Genomic DNA, 22,724 nt, shown 5'->3' with positions numbered 1-22,724 from the left:
TCAAAAAAAAAAAAAAAAGATAGATAGATCAATAGATAAGATAGATACATAAAGATAGACAGATATAGATAGATTAGATAGATAGGTGATAGATAAATAGATAGATAGATAGATAGATAGATAGATAAATAGATAGATAGATAGAAAGAAGCCGGGTGTCGTGTGTGGTGGCTCATGCCTATAATCCAGCACCTTGGGAGGCCGAGGCAGGCAGATCACTTGAGGCCAGGAGTTTGAGACCAGCCTGGCCAACATCATGAAACCCCTGTGTCTACTAAAAATACAAAAAAATTAGCTGGGGATGGTGGCAGGCGCCTGTAATCTCAGCTACTTGGGATTACTTGTAGTGCCACTGCACTACAGCCTGGGCGACAGAGTGAGATTTTGTCTCAAAAAAAAAAAAAAGATAGATAGATAGATAGATAGATAACAATTTTGTTTAAACCGGGGAAGTAGGAAGAAAAGAGGTCAGGAAGGAGGTTTCTGAGAAAGGAGGAAGGGAGACGAGCCACCAGTGATGGTGAAGTGTTTACAGGTTAGCATGCAGATGGGAGGCATCTAGGGGAAGGCTGCAGTGAGAAGAGTAGAATAGGAGTAGCCTCATACCAAAGAGAGGTTCCCACTGTCCCCCATCCCAGACTGACTGGGTCCTTGGTGAGCAGGATATGAAAGAGGGGAAGTCTCCATATAGGATATCCCTTCTCTGGGGTCCAAATTCAGCTTACCCTGATAAGAAGCCTGGGGAAGACTAGAGGCATTCTTGACCCTTCCCCATATGGTGGCTGTTTTGACTCCCCCAGCTCCATGGTCCTGAGGTATGTGCAGACAGCCACCTCCCTGCCTCCAGCTCCCTGTTCTGCCTCATCTCACCCCAAGGCTCTGCTAAGTGGAGGAGGCTGTGGGTTTCCAGCATGCTTGCTTTGGTGCTTTGGGCTTCCGCTGCCACCCCAGAGATCTGGCCTTTGATTCCCATACTCAGCGTCCCCAGAGGTGTCTTACCCTAGTACGGTAGCATCCTGTATACCAGCACTCCGAGAGAGGCTGGGAGGGCTCTCTGGTCCCTCAAGCCCTGGCACGTCTCTCTCTCTCTTTCTGCCTCTCTCTCTCTCTCTCTCCTTGCTTCTCAGCTCACATCTGTGCATTTCTGTATCTATGCTTCCCAGCCCCCAGCTTATGCCCCCAGCCTGCAGCTCCCTGTGTCTGTGTCTGTCTTCCTCTTTGCCTCATATACCAGGAGGCCGTGCTGGCTCTCCCGGGCTCCCCTGGAATGCCCCTTGCCTCTTCTCCTTTTTCAGCTTCCCCTCTCCAGCTGCCACTAAGCTCTAGCTCCTTCCAGTCTGTACACAGTCCTCCTGGCCTTTGGCAGCAATGCAGACCCTGGACAAGCTTTGATCTGTGGGGAGCCTGCCGAGCACGCCTGCAGCCCAGGGTGGATGTGAGGGAGCCGGCTGCAGGGTGGGAGGGACACCATGGACAAAGGGAAATGGACAGAGTTCCCCAGAATGCACAGAGCCTCAAGGGAGGAGGGGAGGGAAAGATGTGGGAGAGAGAGACCTGGAGCAGCTTGTTAAAGCAACAGCTATGCACACACAATCCACAATCACACACAAAGCGCAGGGTAGTACAAAAAAAGAGGAAAAGAAGAAATTCTGAGAAGCAAGACAGATGCACAGAGCATAGATCCAAAGTGAGGCAAAGAGAGACTGAGAAAGAGAAGAGACCAAAATGGCAACACACACCACGCACTTTCTCAGAGCCTTGAGGTTCCTGCCGCCCTCACCCCTGGCCCCCAGGGATGGGATGAGGAGCGAGGCTTGGGAGGGTAAGAGGGCCCAGCTCCACCACAGCGAGAGTCTGTGGTCCCACAGGCACTTTTATCTTCTCCCCATAACCCCCAAGCAGCCCACTCAAGCCCAGCCGCGGGATGTGCCCCACCGCGTTCACCCTCTCTACTGCTGACTAGCTTCCTATAAACTTCCTAGAGACTGTGACCCCTCTAAGGAACTCTTGTGGTTGGTGGCTGCAACCTCCGCCATCCTCTTCTTCGCCTCAGACACCCACATCGGGGGAACCGTGCCCACCCTCCTTCCCTCATCCCCTCAAAGGTACAGAACAGAGCTCAAACTCAGAGCCTTACAAACCCAGACCCCTGCCCATCTACCTCTGATTCCCCAACTTCATCAAAGTTATTTTGAGACAGGGCCTCACTCTCGCCCAGGCTGGAGTGCAGTGGCACAGTCAGGCCTCACTGCAGCCTCCGTCTCCCAGGCTCAAGCAATCCTCCCACCTCAGCTTCCCAAGTAGCTGGAACCACAGGCACACACTACCATGCCCAGCTAACTTTTGTGGGGTTTGTAGAGATGGGGGTTTCACCATGTTGCCCAGGCTGGTCTCAAACTCCCAGGTTCAAGCCATCCTCCTGCCTCGGCCTCTCAAAGGGCTGGGATTACTGGTGTGGGCCACCACGCCCGGCCCATCACAGTTATTTCATTCAACAAACATTTATTGAGTGTCTAAAGTGTGCAAGACTGGCCCAGTGTGGTGGCTCACGTCTGTAATGCCAGCACTTTGGGAGGCCAAGGCGGGCGGATCATTTGAGGCCAGGAGTTTGAGGCCAGCCTGTCCAACATAGTGAAACCTGGTCTCTACTAAAAATACAAAAAGTAGCCAGGCGTGGTGTTGGGCTCCTGTAATCCCAGCTACTCAAGAGGCTGAGGCAGGAGAATCGCTTAAACCCAGGAGGTGGAGGCTGCAGTGAGTGGAGATCACGTCATTGCACTCCAGCCTGGGAAAGAGAGCGAGACTCCGTCTCAAAAATAATAATAAAAAATAAAACGTGCAAGACAATTGGTCTAGCCAATTGCCCTCAGCACCACCCCGCCATTACGGCCACGGTCAGAGCCTAGGGCTGCCCCCAAGCTCTGTCTAGCACCAGTGGTGGGAGGAGTTTTTATCTAGATATAGACCTCTCTTATGTAAGTGCTCCCACATTGAAAGAGGGAAATCATCTCCCGAGTGTCTCTAACGCTGTCCTCAGGGGCTCTTTCATCTGACTTTGAGGGCGGTGGCCATTTTGTATCAGCCTGCAGCATCTGATACAGCACAAGGAATTATTGGTCAAAATGTGAAGTAGCAGTGACTTCCCCCATCAGGCCCTGCTCTTAGCCTTGCCCCGATAAAAATGTCCGCCACAAGAGCAGGGCATTCAGGAAGCACTATCCCACTCAGAGTGAAATCTTTGAATTATTGAGAACAGGGCCTTTCCATGTTGAGGGATCAGAATGTACCCCAGGAAAACTCTCTCCCAGAAGAAGCCTATGAGGGGAAAGCAGAGGACACTGGGGATAGCACGGCTTCAAGGCCATGAGGTCTCAGGGGCTGGAAAGGTCTGAGGGCGGAAAGGCTGAGATGGCACAGGGCTTCCCTTCAGGAGGGACAGTGAGTCCTCACTCTCCCTCACACCCTGCCAGGCCCAGGAGGGGCTGCACATCCTTCTGTAACTCTCCCGGCCTCATGAGACCCCTACCACCAATTCTTTTCGAATCGGTTTCTTAGATGACATATTTATCTAAAGATATGTATCTGCAACTTTTAGGGCAATTCATACGCAAAAGCTCAGTTTCAACACTTTCTGAGAATTTTAGCTTTCCTATTTCATGAATCATTTTAAAGCTAACTAGAGTAGAAGTGCCTTTAGACATTGTTCAAAAATCTTAAAAGAGCAAAGAAGTAGACAAAAATTTAAAAATACACACAGAAACACAAAAGGTAGTTAAAAGAGACTATTACATAGATCATGCGACTTATGAAATGCTGCAAGTATGATATTTGGTGTCAATTTTTGGAGATTGTCCCGTTAGGAAAATTGGTTTTGCAAGAATTTTCTCTAGACTAGATTCCACTTCTTTTGTTCTTTTTCTTGTTTTTATCGTTTTTCCTCATCATTTCTTTTTTATAGGTTTCCTCCCACCTTATATTTATTTATTCTTTCTAATTTTTTCCCTCCCCTTCTTCACTCTTTTTCTCCTCTTTTCCCCTCTTCCAGTCTTCTCTCCTCCGCTGCCCATGACTAGTTGCCTTCCACGCCTTTCCCAGCCTGGGAAAGTCTCCAGTCTTCACTCCCTCTCTGATCTTGCTGTTTAGGTCACTACTCCTCTAAGGAGCACCCATTGCTCTGGACACGGAGCTGTGCACGCTGGGGCTGCAGAGAGGAGTCTAGCACAGTCCCTGACCTCTGGAAGCTCACAGTTCCAGTGGGAAATCGCTGCTCATGACCAGTTCCAAGAGAAATGCAAGAGAAAGTGGCCAGAGCTGTGGGCAGACAACTGGGCAGAGCACATTCCTGTGCATCTGCCCCACGTTCCCCTCCCTCTCAGCTCCGGGGAAGGAAGCCGAGTCTGACCACCTTACCTCTGGGCTTGCGTCTTTCTTGCCCGCTGCTTCTCAAACAGGCGTATCTGTGTGAGGACTTGGAGCTCTGCAACCAGGAGCCCAGTGGGGAGGGTGCTTTGTTCCTTCTGCAGAGTCGTGCTTAAATGAAGAGAGACAGGAAGCCCGATGGCGAGGCTCCTCCACACCCTAGGCCTGGGCCGGCCCCAAACGTCACCAGCTGGAGCTGGGGTCCCCACCCCCCAGGCTCTCAGGGAACATGTCAAAGTGAAAATGCCAAAGTCAAGGGAAAAAGTTAAGCAGAATCAGGCTGGAGTCAAAGTGTCACTGCCACTGTTAAGCGCAAGAAAAAGATGGCAAGAAAGGTTCCATCAGTGGTACTGCCATGTCTGACCAGGCTGTGGGGAAAGAAGTGGGAGGCAGTTGGGGGCATATGGGAACAGCAGTGGTAAGCCCACAAACAGCTCCTTGCTCTGGGGCCCTGAGGGCATGTGTCCAGTGGGTGCCCCAGGGGTATCTGTGGAGGCTTTATAGGTGGCCCAGTGTGGAAGAGAGGGCGTGGGCTGAGCAGAGAATATCTGAGACACCAGGAGTGACTGTTAACCAGGCTCTGTTCCTCTAGGCGTCTCTGGCCAGGCCTCAGGTGCTTTCCTCTAGCCCGAATCTACCATGAACTCTCGATGTGAGTATCCATCTGCTCATTGGACATCTCCACTGGGAAGCTCACCGGACATAGCAAACTCAACACACATCCCCAACTATACATACCACCTGCATGCTACCACCCTCCAAACCTGCTTCTCCAGGCTTCTCACTCAGTGAGGGGCTCACCATCCACCAACTTGCCCAAGCAAAATAAATTGGGTGTAATCTTTGACATCCCCTTCACCAAACTTCTCCCACGTATTTATTTACCAGTTCCTGTGGATGTTACCTTCTAAATGGCTCCAAAATCTACCCAAGTCACTCTGCACTACCACTACTGCCACCATGCCAATCCAAGATGCCAATATCATCCCTTGCTCGGACAACAGCTCCTGCCTCCTTACTGGTCGCCATTCTCCATACCACAGCCCAAGTGATCATTTAAAGATGCACATGTGAGTGTGCGTTTTCCAGTCTGAAAAAAGTGGGGCTGGGAGTGGTGGCTCATGCCTATAATCCCAGCATTTTAGGAGGCCAAGGTGGGAGGATCACTTGAGCCCAGGAAGTTGAGGCTGCAGTGAACCGTGATTGCACCACTGCACTCTAGCCTGAGTGACAGAGTGAGAACCTGTCTTGAAAAGAAGAAAAGAAAAGAAAAGAAAACGCTAGTTCAGCTTGCGACTCCAACAATTAACACAAGTACCCCTATTTGACAGCATTGTACTTCATCTGTAGCATATAGTACTGTGTGCTACTTCTCATTTCATGACACACTGTACTCAAGGGTTGAGATTTAATAAAATTAGTATTTACTGCTTCATTAAAGGCATTCTATATATATATATATATATTTTTTTTTTTTTTTTTTGAGAGGGAGTCTCACTCTGTTGCCCAGGCTAGAGTGCAGTGGCGTGATCTTGGCTCACTGCAACCTCTGCCTCCCGGGTTCAAGCAATTCTCCTGCCTCAGCCTCCCAAGTAGCTGGGGCTACAGGCATGCGCCACAATGCCCAGCTAATTTTTGTATCTTTAGTAGAGACGGGGTTTCACCATGTTGCCCAGGATGGTCTTGATCTCTTTTTTTTTTTTTTTTTGAGACAGAGTCTTGCTTTGTCATCCAGGCTGAAGTGCAGCAGCATGATCTCGGCTCACTACAACCTCCGCCTCCTGGATTCAAGCCATTCTCCTGCCTCAGCCTCCCCAGTAGCTGGGATTACAGGCACCCACCAACATGCCTGGCTAATTTTTGTATTTTTGTAGAGACAGGGTTTCACTCTGTTGGCCAGGCTGGTCTTGAACTCCTGACCTCAGGTGATCCTGATCTGCCCGCTTCGGCCTCCCAAAGTGCTGGGATTACAGGCATGAGCCACTGTGCCCGGCCTCATTAAGAGCATTCTTAAGTAAAAGTGGCATTAATTTTTTTTCTTTTTTTACTGTAAGTACCTGGCAGTGAAGAATGCAATGACTATCATATGGTTTGGCACCACTGCCTTCATTTATGCTAAGGCAGCAGTTTTATCCAGATTGCTTTTGCAACATTATTGCAATGTCAACATAGTGACAAAGGAAAATAACATCCTGTTTTTTTTTTATGAAAATAGCTTGACCTTGAAGATCCCCTGAAAGGGTCTCAGGGACTCCCAAGGGTCTGCAGGCCACACTTCACTCTGAGAACCACTGATCTAGGTAATTTTTATTCATTCTTCAGATCTCAGCTATCGCTTTAGCTGTCCCCAAAGTCTATTTTCTCCTTCTTGGTAACAGAACCCTCAATTTTTAGCTGAGCTCTTAGCTACCCAGATTTAAAATATACTTCCCAGCCTCCCTCACAGCTGGATGTGTCCAAGTGACTCAATTTTCGTTAATAGATAGAAGTGAAAGTATTAGGTGCAACCTCAGAGTTGCTCCTCAAAGTGGGGAAAATGTATCCTCCTCAGGCCTTCTTCCTTCAGACTAAAAAGCAAACACCCTCCCTATTGTTCACAGCCAGCCTGCTTTTCTCATTTACATTACCTGGCAGGCTCTGGTAGGCATTGACGTGTTGAGCCCTGCTCCATTCATTCATGTGTGTAGTTAAGCGTGTACCAGCCCAAGGCACTCTGCTAGGTAGCTGGGGATGTGATGTTGAATAAGACAGATACGGTCACCACTCCAGCTTATGACATAGACACTAAACAACGAACAACTTCATTACAATTCGACAAGCGCTACAAAGGAAAAAGCACAAGGTGCTGGGAGATCTTATCACAAAAGAACTTTCTTTCAACTGGGAGAATTGTCTATCGGTAAGCACTGGGTTCTGCTACAAGCAAAAGAAAACCCAAAATAATAGAGGCTTCAACAAGATTGAAGTTATTTTTCACACGTAGGAAGTGTGGAGGTGGGTGGTGCAGAGGAGAGGGAGCAGCACGCCGTCCTCCAGGGCCAAGATTGGGGCTGTTTATATTTTGTTGCTCTACCATCCTCCTGCACAGGACTTTCTCCCCAGAGTCTCAGAGGCTACTCAGGTTCCTCAGTTGAAATCAGTTTTCCTTGTGATAAGATCTCCCAGTCCCCTGTGCTTCTCCCTTCGTAGCAATTTTCCAGTTGCAATGAAGTTATTCGCTGCTTAGTGTCTAGCTCACAGGCCAGAGCGGTGACCGTGTCTGTCTTAGTTAGCACTATGTTCCCAGCACCCTCACAGATGCCTTGGCCCTGGAAGACCCTTAATGCTTGTTTAATATTTTCCTAATATATTAAATTTTATTGATATTAAATTTATTGCGGTAAAATACATGCAACATAATATTTTCCATTGTAAGCTTTTTTTTTTTTCTTTCCGAGACGGAGTCTTACTCTGTCCCCCAGGCTGGAGTGCAGTGGCACAATCTAGGTTCACTGCAACCTCCACCTCCTGGGTTCAAGCGATTCTCCAGCCTCAGCCTCCCGGGTAGCTGGGACTACAGGTGCCCGCCACCACGCCCGGCTAATTTTTGTATTTTTAGTAAAGACGGGGTTTCACCATGTTGGCCAGGCTGCTCTCGAATTCCTGACCTCAAGTGATCTGCCCACCTTGGCCTCCCAAAGTGTTGGGATTACAGGTGTGAGCCACCACGCCCGGCCATTTTAAGCATTTTTTAATGTACTGCTCTGTGGGACTGAGTACACTCACATGGTTGTGTAACCATCTAGAAATTTTTCATCTTCCCCAAATGAAACTCTGTACCCATTAAATACTGACTCCTCATTCTGACTCCCTGCAACTCCTGGCTATTGAATAATATTTTTTTTTCTTTTTTCTTTTCTTTTTTTTTTTTGGAAACAGAGTCTTGCTCTGTCGCCCAGGCTCGAGTGCAGTGGTGTGATCTCGGCTCACTGCAACCTCCGCCTCCCAGGTTCAAGCAAATCTCCTGCCTCAGACTCCCACGTATCTGGGATTACAGGCGTGCGCCACCAAGCCTGGCTAATTTTTGTATTTTTAGTACAGACAGGGTTTCACCATGTTGGCCAGGCTGGTCTCGAACTCCTGACCTCAAGTGATTCTCCTGCCTCCGCCTCCCAAAGTGCTGGGATTATAGGCGTGAGCCACTGCACCAGGCCAAATAATTTTTGAATGGATAAATAGAGAAGTATGGACAAGAGCAGGAGAGCAGGGCTACAAATGTAAATGCTTCCAGGAGCCCCCTAGGTAGTGCAAATGAGAAAGGCACACTGGTGGTGACCAATAGGGAAGGGTAGGGCCTGGGGGAAACCAGAGAGTACCTGCCTCAGCTAGTTAAGGGCAGCCACTCCCTGCATAGCTGTCTGAGTTGACCGTAGAGGCTATACTGGCACGTGAGCCTAGAGTTGCCTGCTCTGCCAAAATTTCTAGAGAAGGTGAAAACCAGACATTTATGTAATACCTCCTGATTTTAATATTGGTAACAAATTTTTTCAACTTGTCGTGACACTGGGTAGAGCAAACAGAGCATTCCAAGGGCTGGCTCTAGCTTTGGGCCCACTGGTTTGCAGATTCCAGACCCGATGGATGGTGTGAGAACTTCCAGCTGTGTGAGTCTGTGGCCTGGAAGTTAACGGTCCTGAGAACTTGGCTCTCTCTCTGGGGTTTCCAAACAGGAAAAGAAAAAAGGAAGAGAGAGTGTGAGTTTACAGTAAACATTTGGCATTGTTGTGTGCTTTATGTGGTTGTATCTTTTATTTAATCCTCATGAGAGTGATAAGGCATAGGTATTATTGTCCAGGCCATACAGATGAGGAAACTGAGGCTTGAAGAGTTTTTTGTTTTCTTAGACAAGGTCTTGTTCTGTCACCCAGGCTGCAGTGCAGTGGCACGGTCACAGCTCACTGCAGCCTCAACCTCCAGGGCTCAATCTATCCTCCCGCCTTAGCCTCTCAAGTAGCTGGAACTACACGCATGTGCCACTGTACCCAGCTAAATTTTTTTTCCCCCTAGAGATGGGGTTTTGCTATGCTTCCCAGGCTGATCTCAAACTCCTAGGCTCAAGCAATCCACCCACCTCAGCCTCCCAAAGTGCTGGGATTACAGGCATGAGTCACACTGTGCCTGGCCGAAGAGTTTCAGTTGTCAAAGGTCTCAGAGCTAGTAACCACAGCTGGTGGAACCGGGATTTGAATTCACCCGCTTGGACCCCAATTTCTGGGTGGTCCCCCTCATTGCACTGCCTCTCCTCTGCATTAAGAAGGTCCAGGACCAGGCATGGTGGCTCATGCCTGTAATCCCAGCACTTTGGGAGGCCGAGGCGGGCGGATTGTGATGTCAGGAGATCCAGACCATCCTGGCTAACACGGTGAAACCCCATCTCTACTAAAAAAACAAAAACAAAAACAAAAACAAACAAACCAAAAAAAGAAGGTCCAGGCGGGGCGTGGTGCCGAGTGCCTGTAGTCTCAGCTACTCAGGAGGCGGAAGCAAGAGGATGCCTTGAGCCCAGGAGTTCTGGGCTGTAGTGCACTATGCAGATCAGGTGTCTGCACTAAGTTCAGCTTCAGCATGGTGACCTCCCGGGAGTGGGGAACCACCAGTTTGCCTGAGGAGGGGTGAGCCAGCCCAGGCTGGACACACAGCGGGTCACAATTCCCATGCTAATCAGTAGTGGGATTGGGCCTGTAAACAGCCACTGCGCACCAGCCTGGGCAACATAACGAGACCCCACCTCTAAAAACAAATAAATAAATAAAAAAAGAAGAAGAAAGGCCAGGATGACAGCTAAGAGAAGTCTTCTCCCTTAGCAGTGGAGGGAGGTGTGAGGCCCACTGCCTCATCTGGAGCTTCTGAGGCTCAGCAGTGCCATGGTCCTCACATCTCTAGAGTGGTTTTCCATTTTCCAAGCACTTTCACGTTCATTTGCACGTGCCAGACCTTTTTGGTAGGTGTTGCTGTTACTATCCTTACTTTACAGAAGAAGAAATGGAAGTCAAGCTATCTGCCCCCATCACATGTCTGAAAGCATGGAATAGGGGGAGTTCCAGAGGCTATTTTTGCTGCATGTATCCTGCCTCCCTAGGCTGTAGAACAGGAGGAGGCCAAGCCAGGGGAAGGAGTGATGGGGAGGAGAGAGAAGCCGGTGTCAGAGGCTACAGACAGAGTGCTGGAGACTGGATGATCTGAGGGGCCTAGGGCAGCCAGGGTTGCAGGAAAGTTGAAAGCCCCAGGTGCAACTCTGCGGTGGCCTCCTTACCAGAAGTATCTTTGGCAGCACTGACGCCCTCTGCAAAGGGGGCTGGGGGCAGGGTTTGAGGATGGGGAGCAGGGGAGGGGTCTTTGGGGCTATTCTCTGGGAAGCAAAGTCTAGGAGCATCGATGCCATCTCTACCCCATCCACATTTCCCCTGGCTCCAGGACCACTTTTTGCCACTCTCAGAGGGTGGTTCTGGGCCTCCCCTACCCCACGGGAAGTTTGAGTAGGCACGTTTCAGAGCTCAGCCCGGGCTCAGACAGCTGACACCTGCAGCCCCTTGGAGAAACTGTCAGCCACAGAGTGGAGCAGATAGAACCGACCCCACCCCAAAGCAATTCCCTTCAAAGGAAGAACCCCACCCTGGGGTGGGCCTGTGAGGGGGACCCTAAGCTCCTTGATCTCCTCCTTTGAAGGAGGGATAGCAGCAGGGGCTCAGGCCTGAACCTTAACATCTCTACCTGGTAGGGGAGGTGGGCAGGGAAATTTCTGGGCCTGCAGAGGCTCCTCCTCTGCACTATGGAGCTGAGAAGACCACGTCAGGGGTAGGGGAACCGCTGGCAAACCTGACTCCAAGGCTGAATGTGCACAGTATGGCCTCCTACCTCACACACTCGACTTGCCAAGGCCCTGGACCTCACTTGGCTTCCAGAACTTCTGGAGAGTGGACAAGAGAAGAGGGCTGGGGATGGAGATGCTCAGAGACGTCCCTTCCCGTCTCTTGGCCTATCTCTGTTTCAGGCACTGCTCCCCACTCTGACAGCCAGGCTGCAAGATGCCCCCCAGTGACTCCTGTCTCCCTCAGTTCACACCCTTGCATCGCCCCCTCCTGCTTGCACCAGGTTGGTCTCTGTGATCAATAGAATAGGGCAGAAATCATGGTATGTTGCTTTCAAGATCAAATCTAATCTTGAAATAAAGATGTGGTAGCTTTTGTCTTTTCCACGCTGTCCCTCTGGGGGAAGCCAGTTGCTGTGTCGTGTTGTGAGAGGCCCCATAAAGACACCCACACAGGGAGGAGTTGAGGCCTCTGGCCGACAGCCTCCCGAGTGAGCTGTCTTGGAGGCAGATCCTCCAGCCCCATCCCAGCCTTCAGATGGCTCCAGGCCTGACCCTCACCTCAGCAGCAACCTCATGAGCAACCCTGTGCCAGAACTACTCAGCAAGACTGCTCCTGGATTCCTCATTGTGTGAGATAATGTTTATTATTATTGTTATTATTCTTTTTAGACACAGGATCTCACCGTCACCCAAGCTGGAGTGCAATAGCACAATCATGGCTCACTACAGCCTGGAAATCCTAGCCTCCAGTGATTCTTCTCCCTCAGCCTCCTGAATAACTAGGACCACAGGTGCATGCCACCGTGCCCAGCTCATTGTTAAATTCAAAAAGAAAAAAAAAATGGTAGACTGGGTGTGGTGGTTCACGCCTGTAATCCCAGCACTTTGGGAGGCCGAGGCAGGCGGATCACGAGGTCAGGAGATCCAGACCATCCTAGCTAACACAGTGAAACCCCGTCTCTACTAAAAACACAGAAAGTTAGCCGGGTGTGGTGGCTGGTGCCTGTAGTCCCAGCTACTTGGGAGGCTGAGGCAGGAGAATCGCTTGAGCCCAGGAGATGGAGGTTGCAGTGAGCCGAGATCAAGCCACTGCACTCCAGCCTGGGTGACAGAGTGAGACTCTGTCTCAAAAAAAAAAAAAAAATGTAGAGGTGTGATCTCACTAAGTCACCCAGGCTGGTCTCACACTCCCGGCCTCAAGCAATCCTCCTGCCTCAGTCTCCCAAAGTGTTGGGATTACCAGTGTGAGCCACCACACCCAGCTTATTATTTTAAATTACTAAGTTTTAGGGTAATTTGTTTGTTATACGCCAATAGGTAATTCATGCACCCCCCTTCCTTCTTAACAAGGAGCTGAGATGATTCCCACCCACCCACCCACTGAAGCTCCCTGAGCTCGTGGCCTCCTGGTGCTCCTTCCCCTCCAGGACCGCAGCCTGGAACACTGGTTTACAGATCAACCTGGAGAAGCCAGATGAATTAACCAAGCTCCTTTGGAGGACAGGAAAAGGGCTGGAGATTATCCTGCCAGACGGAGAGTGGGGGGCTGTGGGAAGAGGAGTGGGAGCAGAATGTCACCCTGAGGAGAGACCCCACAGAGAAGCACTCACGGAATGCAGCCCATATGCCCTTTCTTCCTTCTGCCCTTTGCTCTTCTCTAGGGGGTAAAGGAAAAAGGAGGCCCTTCGTTCTGCCTCTGTCCCCTCCCTGTCCCCTTTATGAAAGAGCATGGGGAAGTCCCCGCATAGGCCTCAGTGAATCTTCGATGACTACTCTCATAAGCCCAAAGGGCATAGGATGTTAGCTAGTAAAAAGGAAAAATGCCACCCACAGAACTTTCCAGGAAACCCCTGCCCTATTAAAATATCAGGGCCTCCACTAAGGCTGTGGGGAGCAGGGTCCTGGGCTGGAGCTGAGGAGTCTCTGAGCAGCAGCGAAGGGTGGGAACGACGCTTTGGAGGCTTCTTGTGTTTTGTTTTTGAGACAGGATCTCACTCTGTCACCCAGGCTGGAGTATAGTGGCACGATTATGGCTCACTGCAGCCTCAACCTCCCAGGCTTAGGTGATCCTCCCACCTCAGCCTCCCAAATAGATGGGACCACAGGGGCGTACCAGCATGCCCAACTAACTTTTTTTTTTTTTTAGAGATAAGTTCTCACTATACTGCCCAGGCTGGTCTCGAACTCCTGGGCTTAAGCAATCCTTCTGCCTCCGCCTCCCAAAGTGCTGAGATTACAGGCATGAGCCATGACACCTGGCCTGGAAGCTTCTAAAAGGACTTCAAGACTTCCTTTTGCAGTGTGATCATCTCTGGCAGGGCCAGAGCTTCCTCCTTCCTGTGCCAGTGTTTCTCTGCCAGTGACAAGGCAAGAGTCATCACCATCCTGAGGCTCAGAACCTCAGATTGCTGTAAATGGTTCATTGTTCAGGCTTCAGAGGGTCCCCCCTCTCCCTAAGGCTCTGCACAGAACAAAGGTGTCACCTTCTTCATCGTCTATCTCTAATGAGTGACTATTGTGTCTCTGCAGGGACATGTCCTCAGGTCTGTCTTTTTGTGTCTTTTTGCACACGGCACACAGACCCAGTGGGATGCCACTCACACATGCCACCATGCCCCTCCTGCTCCAGCAGGTTCGCTCCCACTCACCCACTCGCTTTCAATATTTTGTTCTCCTGTATGGGGTTAAAGTCCCCTGACAGAGTCATCTGTGGCCGAAGTCCAGGGCCCCACACCCATTTGCAGGCACAGGTCTCTGTCCCATGCCAGACTGGAGGATGCCATGTGCTGAGGCCGTGTTTGCTCTGCTGAGAGGACCATTGGCATGGCCCAGGTGAATGCTCCAAGACAGACAGACAGAGCAGGGTGCAGGCCGACTTGGGTTCTTCAATATCATTCTTAGCATGACCAGAGCAGGCCTGCTTTCTCCTTCACTAATGGATAATCAGACAAGTACTCCACACACACAGAGCACTTCACAGTTTCCAAAGCCCTTTATTATCTAATATTCACAATAACCCATTTTGGTGGGTTATTATCATTATCCCATTTAATAGGTGAGGAAACTGAGGCTCAGGGAGATTGACTACAGTTACATCAGCAAAGCTGGAATGAGAAGCCGGGGCTCCTGACTCCCACAGCTGCAGCTGGCTGTTTTGCTCTACGCACAGGCCTTTGTTCACAGCCTTCCCCTTTGTCAGACATAGATTACACCGTTGAGAGGGCCAGCCAGGGCTGTATCTCCTGAGACATGCATTGTTCAGTCCCTCTCCTGAAGGGTGCATAGGACATGTGACAGTCACCGGGCACATACTCAGATGCTGCACATAGAACGTGCATAATACAAAGGCGGTGCCTGCATTCACAGCAGTCTGTGCCCTGCCTTGCCCACTGCACTGCTCAACTCCTCAGGCCTGCCGCAGCCGGCCCAGTGACCTCCGTTGGGGTGTGACAAGCAGTGACCACTGGGTGGCAGTGTGTTCTTATGCCTGGGACCAGAAAAGCCGCCAAGGGCTGAGGAACGTGGGGGGTGGGGCAGAGGTAGGAGCCCCAGCCGGCTGCCCAGAGAGGTTTCCAGACCGGATCTCCTGGAAGACTTGACAAGGCAGTCCTCTGCGCGCCGCGTGTGTGTGTGTGTGTGTGTGTGTGCGCGCGCGCGCGTGTGTGCATGTGTGTGTGCACGTGCGCGCGAGCATATGTGCGCATCTGCTGCAGCCGGAGGGCCAAGGACAAGTGCTGAAGTGCAGCTGAGTGTGGGGTGGGGTGGACCCAAAGGACAAAAATATCAAGGAAACCAGGGCAGCCAGCGCACTGTGGGTGGAAGGTGGGTGGAAGGACGGAGGAGAGAGCTGCGGAGGCAAGGGGCAAGGGCTTTTTCGGGGGAGCTTCAGAGAAATGATTACCCAGGAGAGAGAAAGAGAGAGTGAGCCCAAGAGAGAGAGAGACCAAGAAAGAAATACGAAGCAGCCAGAAACAGAAAAGGGGAAGGTGAGGGAGGCTGGCTGGGGAAAGTAGGTTAGGAGGCTAGGGTGGGAGAAGGGAGCCCTCAGAGGCTGGGGAGAGAGGGGAACCTTCACTTGGACAAGAAAGAGCCAGACTCAGGCTTGCTGCTGACAGGGAGTTTATTTGGACTGGGCTGCTGAGATCTGCTGGCTGCCTCAGCTCCAGGTCAGAGCTGCTCCGGCTCGGGCTCGGGCTCGGGCCCCAGCTCGGGCTCCGGTTCCGGCTCCAGCTCCGGTTCTTGCTCCAGCTCCTCAATCTTGCTCTGAGCCTGCGGAGGGTGAATCCCTTGCTCTAAGGCAGAAAATCTTCTTGGTCGCCACTGTGAGAAGAGATGGAGAGAGAGACAGAGGGTGGAAGGAGGAGAAGGATGAAGGGAAGCGGATGAGGAGGGACGCTGAGTCCATCTATTTTTTCTCAGCCCCCCTGCCCTCCCCATCTGGTCCTGGCTTTCTCTCAACCCCCCTTCCAGCCTACCCAGGCACAAGCCGTCCCTGGAGTGAGAGGCTTATGAAGAAGGGGGGCTCTGAGGGCAAGTTCAGGGTCCCATTTGGTCACCTTCCTGAGGAAGGGGTGCCATCAGCACTCTGAGGATGGAAGAGCGGGACCTGCTGGGGGGCGGGGTTGCCTTGCCCCTGGCTCACCTGTCTTCTCCAAAGGTGAAAGCCAAAGGCTCCAGTCACCAAAAGGAGCAGAGAAAGGACACCAAGGGTGAGAAACAGCAGGAGGTGGCCTGCTGGGAGGGCACCTGGGGCTCTCCCAGAGCGTTGGGCACCTATGGAGAAAGTACAGGATGAGGCATAGGGTCAGGACTAGAAAGGACACTTTGTCACTCTCAGACTTTACAGATGCAATGAGATCCAGAGAGTTTAAGGGACTTGTCCCAGGGTCATTCAGCTGATCAGTGGCGGAAACGGGTCAACCCTAGGCAAAAGCCAGAGATCAGGTCCCTGACTGGAAAGAAAAGCGCTGGGATGGGGGTGGCAGGGGCTGTTCTGGAAGGGGGATAAAGATTATTGCTGTGGCGTTTGGGTCCTGGCATTCTGGGGCCTCGGACCTGGGCTAGACAGCTCTGTGAAGTACACTGCTGCTCCAAGAAGCCTCTCCCCCTGGTACAGCTGGCATTGCCAAGGCTGGGAAAGGAGCTGGGCCTCCTGTGCCTCCAGCCAAGGTCCTGAGAAACTCCTCTGGGATGGGGTGTCCAGAGAGCTCCACACAAAGCGTTCTTGTCCAGATACTGGAGTCACCTCACAAAGCAGCTTCCCCAGGGATCCAGGTGACCCAAAGGATTTGGGAGTCACTGAAAAGAGTAGAAGGAAGAGATCTTTTGGGATTCTGCCCCCCTTATGTGATATCACAGGTTGAACCCCAAGTCTCAATCACCCTGCACTCACTTGGGTTCTGGCCAGGTGAGGTTGGGGAAGGACATCAGGGGTCATGGCCACGTTCATCTTTTTCTTTCTATTTAATTTTTTATTAAATTGTATACAGATGCGTTTTCACCATGTTGCCCAGGCTAGTCTGGAATTCCTGGACTCAAGTGCTCCTCTCGTCTCAGCCTTTCAAAGTGCTGGGATTACAGGTGTGAGCCATCATGCCCTGCCGGCCACATTTATCTTATTCAGACAATGCTCTAGTCAGCTCCCTCCCCTGCTCAAAACATTTCCAGGCTCCCTACTGCCTTCACACTCAAACTGGCCCTGGCAGACCACAGAATAAATACTATTACAGATTCTTTTACATTACTTTCTACTCAAATGCTCAGAACCCTCAAAATCAGTCAGATGAGCTGACCCCCATCTACTTCACAATTTTGGAACTTCCATGACGCGGCTCACATCAGTGTCCCCTGCCTTGTGGTGCCCCCTGAATGAACATCATCCCCCTTTCTGAAGGTATAGAGAACAGGGAACTGACCCATTCATCTAGAGACAGAGCATTCTCCAAGTTGTAAAGTGAGAGATGGGTGGGTGGGAGGAGACAAAGGGTGAAGGGCATCTGAGTAGTGTCCTGGAGAGTGATTTGGTGATGCAGACACCTGAGTTTAGACCCAGAGTCTGGCACTTCCCAGCTGTTTTGAGAAAGTCTTCGGGGTAACAGTATTTCTCTCATTGAGCTGTCTACATAAAACAGTTGACCTTCAAGAGGGCATTGGACAGAAAGAACTGGTGGACTTTGATGACTGATGGGATGTAGAGAGGAGGAGGCCAGGTTTCGAGGTTGGTGGATACCGGTGGATTACTGACAGGCTGAGTCGGCAAGGGGATTGGTGGGAGAAAAAGCTGGGGTTCAGGGTGAGGCGGCTGAGAGGTGGTATAATATCTAGTTAGAGGTATCCAGAAAGCAAGTGAAAACTCAGGATTGGCCTTCAGGAGATGTATCATCCATTAGCATGTTCACGTATTCATTCAACCTCTATACATTATTAAGCACCTGCCGTGGGGTGCTACTACTGAGTGGCCGCAGGTGCGTGCTGCAGATATGGCTAATCTGTCATGGCTGATAGTTATCAACCAGTCAACACATACTCTCTGAGTATTCTTTTTTCTGTGTTTGTTTTATACCGTCTTGGAAAACCCTTGCTCAGTAAATATTTGCTGACCAAGGGACGGATTTATTCACTCCTCCCAAATCCAGGCCACTTCCTGCAACTTTAACCCAAGCCCTGGCCACAAAGTAGACAAGGATTCTAGAAATATATTCTACCTCTTTTGAACCATTCAGAATTTTTGTCACCTTTCCTTCTAACTTCCCAGACCCTCCCGCCAATTGAGAGCAGGGGAGTCCCATAGAGAACGGTGGAACTTTTATCTTGTGACTCAAGAGGAGATTTTCAGTTTCGTTTCTTTATTATGGGGGTGAGAAAAGTGGGGGCCGAGATGGGCAGGCTCTGGAACTTGTGCCCAGTGGCCTGGCATCACAGGGTGGGTTTGCCTAGTCTTTGCCCTGCCAGCCCTTCCTCCCTGTCCTTTCTCCCCTGGGAGGGGAGCTACTCCTTTCCCACCTGAGGCTGACCTGTGATGATTGCCAATGTGACAGTGGCATTGAGCTGCTGTTCCTGCAGACGGATATGGCAGGTGTAGGTCCCAGCCTGGCCCTGGCTCACATCCTCTAGTCGAAGGGTAAAGTCGCCATTGTCTCCAGTCACCAGGAGGTCAGGGCCTCCCCCAGGAGGAGTCCACTTGGCAGTGAGGAAAGATCGGGTCCCCACACCAGCAGGCAGGCGGCAGGGCAGCTCCACCCTGGAACCTGCTCCAGCGTACACTGTCAAGGGAGTAGGGGGCTCCAGACCTGAAGAGAAAAGAAAACCCAAAGTTAAAGCTGGGTGCTGCAGTGGGGAGGGAGTGCTGGGGCTGCAAGGAAGGGAGGCAGAAGAATGCAGGAGATGGTCTGGCTCATAAGAGTGCTAAGGAGCAGAATAAGGTGATGAGCTGAGGATGCTCAGAAACCCAGCAAGTGGGCTTAGCCGGAAGGAGAGGGAAGGCTGGCAATGATGCTGGAAGGCCACGGGAGAAGCAAGAAGGGGTGATGGCAGCTGCGAGGCTGCCAGCAATATAAAGGGGTCGAACAGTGAGACCCACAGCAATGACGTAGGCCACTCGCTGCCGAGAACCTGGTTTGGGGACCCATAGTTAGGGGAGGTGACAAGGGGGGCAGGAAGGAGTTGTGGTCAAGTGTGAAGCAGAGTGGGGGAGTTACCCAGAACAGTGAGGTTATACATGATGGAGACGTTGAAGCCATCTCTGTAGGTGAGGATGCAGCCCCAGGGCCCAGAGTCCATGGGGCTGACTTGGGGCAGGAAGAGGAAGCTTTCCGCTAAGTGGTGATGGGGGGACTCCCGGACAGGGACTCGGCCCTGGCCCCGGTTCCGGAACCAATGCACAGAGGCTGGGCGGTCAGGGCGGCTGAAGGAGCAGTTCAAAATGACCCAGTCGGAGGTTCTGAGAGACCCTGGGGGGCTGGCAGTCACTGTGCAAGGATAAAGAAGACTTCATCAGCCCACTGGAAACAATTTCCCAACACAGCAGGACTGCCAAGCCGGAAGCTCCTGGAAACAGGGACCTGGCTTTAGACTTGTCTTCTCCTCTCCCACATCACCCTCTCCCCATCGCAGCTTCCAGCACCTGGAGGTGCATAAAGTGGATCCCCAAGACTCCCCAGGACTACTTTCCCCGTCCCTTGCCTGGAGTTTACTTGGCATCAGCCACCCTTGCCGTTTTCCTGGCCTGGAACCCCGCGAAGCCCACCCCCTGAGCTACAGATATCTGAAATGAATCACTTTAGCCCCATGCTCTCCCCCCCTCCCCCTCCCTCTGGGCACTCCCGCGTGGGTGGGAGAAGGGGAGCTCGGGGGTGACACAATCTCTCCACAGGGCCCCCCATACACGTGCTTCGGGGGCACCTTCCACTCCAGCAGGCCGCCCACCCCCTTCCTCTACTCGTCTGGGAGCTCTCCGACAGGGCCTAGGGCGCGGCCTCTGCCCCAGCCCTTCCTGCGTCCCGGGAGGCAGGGAATGGGGACCCACCTCCCAGCCCTTCTCCCATCGTCCCGCCCCACATACTCGAGGCCTGGCCCAGGCGCAGACGGAGGCGGCAGGAGAGGGCGCGGTCCCTGAGGTGCACCGCGGCGCGGTACTCGCCGGCGTCCGCGCGCCGGGCTGGGCGCAGCCATAGCGAGAAGTCCCCGCGCTGCCGGCCGCGCTCATCCAGCTGGACGCGGGGCTGCAGGGGCAGCCTCCCGCTGCGCAGGCCTCCGGGACCCACGCTCAGCACCGTGTAGCGGCGGGGCCTGGGCCCCCAGGAGGAGGGCGCCGCCGGGTGAGGGCCGGGGGCCAGGGGATGGCCGGGGGCGGGAGCGGGCGGGCCACTGGGCGGGAAAGAGAATGGAGTTGAGAAGCTCCAGGGGTAGGAAGCCCGGGAGGATGCAGGCAGCCACCCGTTGAGGATGAGAAAGCCCGCCCCAAGAGTTCTCTTGACCACCAACCGTCCCCTCACGCCCGACCCCTCTGTTGGACTGGCCGCATCCACTTCTGGAGAGAAGGGATGCTGGCGTGAGGGTCGCTGATTGCAGAGCAAGGGCAGGAACGGTGCAAGCGAGGGCAGGGAGACTGGGTCACTGGCTTCAGAGGGAGTGACACCTCAGGGCAGGGGACAGAGGACCGGCACGGGTGTGGGGTTGAGTGCTGGATTCGGAGGTCCTGTTGCCCAAGTTTGGGGTGCATACCTGTCTGGCTGATGCTGCCAAGTGACCCCTGCTCTTCGCAGAAGGCTGAGATCCTGGAGGGGGATTGTGGGGCTGCAGGGGAGCTGGGCAGGAGCCCCCTCCTGGGCCCACACCACCGGGACCTCAGCCCCTGGCTGGAGAGGCTTCACTAGGTGAGCAAAAGAGAGGCCAAGGGGAGGGGGCGTGAGCCGAGAGGCAGGGGTAGAGAAGGAGCCTGGGTGTTTCCCGAGGGAGAAACAGGGTGCAGGAAGAACTTGGGTTTCTGTTTCTTCTCTGCCCAGAGAGGCTTTCGGGGTGGAAGGACTGCCCAAAAAAGGGATTAGAAGAATCCACAGAGCTAAGGACCTCAGGACCTTTGTGGCCACAGAGATCCCTGCTGGTCCCCTCCTGTGGGGCTGGAGGTCAACCCTCCCGCCATCCCCGTTTTACCTGGAGCCACCCAAAGCGGCTGCAGAAACAGCAAGCCCAGGAACTGAGCCTCCCACATCTCTCCTATGGTCTGGGCAGCGCTGAGCCCTCCAAAAGGAGGTCAGAAAAGGAAAGGGGGCAGTGGTGGGGGGTGGGGGGTAAAGGAGAAGTTCTGCAGAGAGGGAGGTGGAGGAAGGGGTTCTAGAAGAAGGGAGACCAGGAGAGGGCCTTGGAGAGAGGATGGGGAGGGATGACCAGAGGCCAGAATCCAGAGGAAAGCTGGAAAGCTGGGCAGATCAGGCAGCCTGAGGAGGTGGGGGCGGGGGTGTCCCAGGGAACAGAGCAGGGCCGTGGCGGAGAGCAGACAGAGCAAAGTGGCTGTCGTGGCTGGGATGCCGTTCTGCTGGTCTCTGGGCCTTCACCCCTGTGCCCGGCCTTCCCTCCACCTTCCCCACTTCCCCTCCTCCCGGCCCGCCCCCCGCACCCCAGGGCTTACGGTTTCGCTTCGCAGTGGAAAGTCTGAGGGGGTTGATTCCCAGCAGCAGCACCCTCCACCTCTCCACCTCTGTGGTGGCGCTCCCCTTGTTTACTTCCTCAGTCCTGGGTCTCCCCACCTCCCCCTCCTCGCCCCTGCCCCACCCTCCAGACTGCTCCCTCTCCCAGGGACCTTCTGCCTCCACGAACCATTTCTGCCTGGAACTGCCCCCTTGCCCATCTCTAAGCTGCCTCCTCAGTCCCAATATTCACACTTCCTTCTTGGCAAGCTCTTTCCTTGTTGCTGAATCTCCTCCCTCGTTCCCTTAACCTCCCAGAACTTCGTGACCCCTTTAGACCTGCCTTTCCACCCATCAGTACAATGTCCCTGGGAACATGGTGGACAGGAAGCTTTACTGCACCCCAAAAAATGGTAGATCTGAGGCTAGGCATGCCAGCTTTGTGGGGCATGGAGAATAACTACATTGTATTGAGGCTTCATTACGTGCTAAGCACTGTATTGGACACTTATAGTAACTCATGAAATCTAATACTTTTCCCCATTGTACAGATGAGGAAACTGAGCTTCCAAGAAATTGTACAATTTGCCAAGGTTAGGGAGTGTGAAGATAAAAGCTGTGAGTGTACCTGTGTGCGTGACAGTGTGTGGTCCTGACCTTGGATGAGTTATGGGCGTCTCCTGGGGGAAATGATGCTGTTGATGAGTCAACACCCCTCCCCACTCCAACTCAGGTCCCCATGCACTCAGAAGCATCCTCCAGTCCAGAGGTTCCGAACCAAGAGGAGAAGGCAAGGGTCATGCGGAGATGGAGAAATGCAGAAATCTTAGAAATCTCCTAACAGAGATCAAGCTCAGGGGAAACAGAGGCAGTGGGACTAGGGAAGGCCCGAGACTGACAAGAGTCATACAACTCCCGCTCCCCAGGGGAGCCCAGCCCAGGGAGAGTTGGAGGGCAGGTGACCAAACATACAGCCGACCTGGGGATGACACGAGACCCAGGATTTCCCTGCTTGACTGGAAGGAGCTCGCTTCCATGCCAGGCAGAGGGCATCTCTGATGCCAGGCAGCTCACTCCAGATCCTAGCAGGCTGAGACCCAGGACTACCAGCCCTCTCCCAGCTCAGGGGCAGGACTTCCTGTTTCTGGGCTGTTTCTCTGTGCCTGGTTCAGCACAATAGAGCTGGTAGCTTTCCACTGGGCTCAGCAGTGTCTAGGTCTTGTGTGGGTTAGCAGGGAAGTGTGTATTGCTGGGGAGGAGCATCCCTGAGAATCCAAAACAGGACATAAGTCAGCTCTCAGAAGAGCTGGGCTCCGGGCCACCCCTGGAGG

The 22,724-nt window shown here is 52.7% G+C and overlaps 2 protein-coding genes across 4 annotated transcripts in view; both read right to left on the bottom strand.

Annotated features, from left to right (window-relative positions):
• Positions 1–4,545, bottom strand: part of CD4 (CD4 molecule) — a 31,190-nt gene extending 26,645 nt beyond the window's left edge. The window contains exon 1 of one of the 2 annotated variants that reach the window (XM_016922513.4): positions 4,411–4,545. The gene's annotated coding sequence lies outside the window, so the exon portion shown is untranslated. The remainder of the gene's footprint in view (positions 1–4,410) is intronic. The other variant, NM_001009043.1, reaches the window with a different exon arrangement.
• A 10,826-nt stretch (positions 4,546–15,371) lies between these two features.
• Positions 15,372–21,360, bottom strand: LAG3 (lymphocyte activating 3). Of its 2 annotated transcripts, XM_508966.9 has the most exons (8): positions 20,921–21,360; positions 20,492–20,639; positions 19,830–20,134; positions 18,967–19,236; positions 18,283–18,558; positions 16,325–16,567; positions 15,912–16,042; positions 15,372–15,589 (listed from the first exon to the last, which is right to left on the bottom strand). In XM_508966.9, the coding sequence occupies exons 1-8, from the start codon at positions 20,976–20,978 to the stop codon at positions 15,437–15,439; spliced, it is 1,584 nt and encodes a 527-aa protein (XP_508966.4). In that variant the 5' UTR covers positions 20,979–21,360; the 3' UTR covers positions 15,372–15,436. The 2 variants fall into 2 exon arrangements, with proteins under 2 accessions (XP_508966.4, XP_009422985.3); XM_009424710.5 differs by lacking the exon at positions 15,912–16,042.
• Positions 21,361–22,724: the final 1,364 nt, after the last annotated feature.

This window comes from Pan troglodytes, chromosome 10 (assembly GCF_028858775.2).
Source record: "Pan troglodytes isolate AG18354 chromosome 10, NHGRI_mPanTro3-v2.0_pri, whole genome shotgun sequence".
Taxonomy (NCBI): Eukaryota; Metazoa; Chordata; class Mammalia; order Primates; family Hominidae; genus Pan; species Pan troglodytes.
This window is presented reverse-complemented; position numbering and strand designations above follow the sequence as displayed.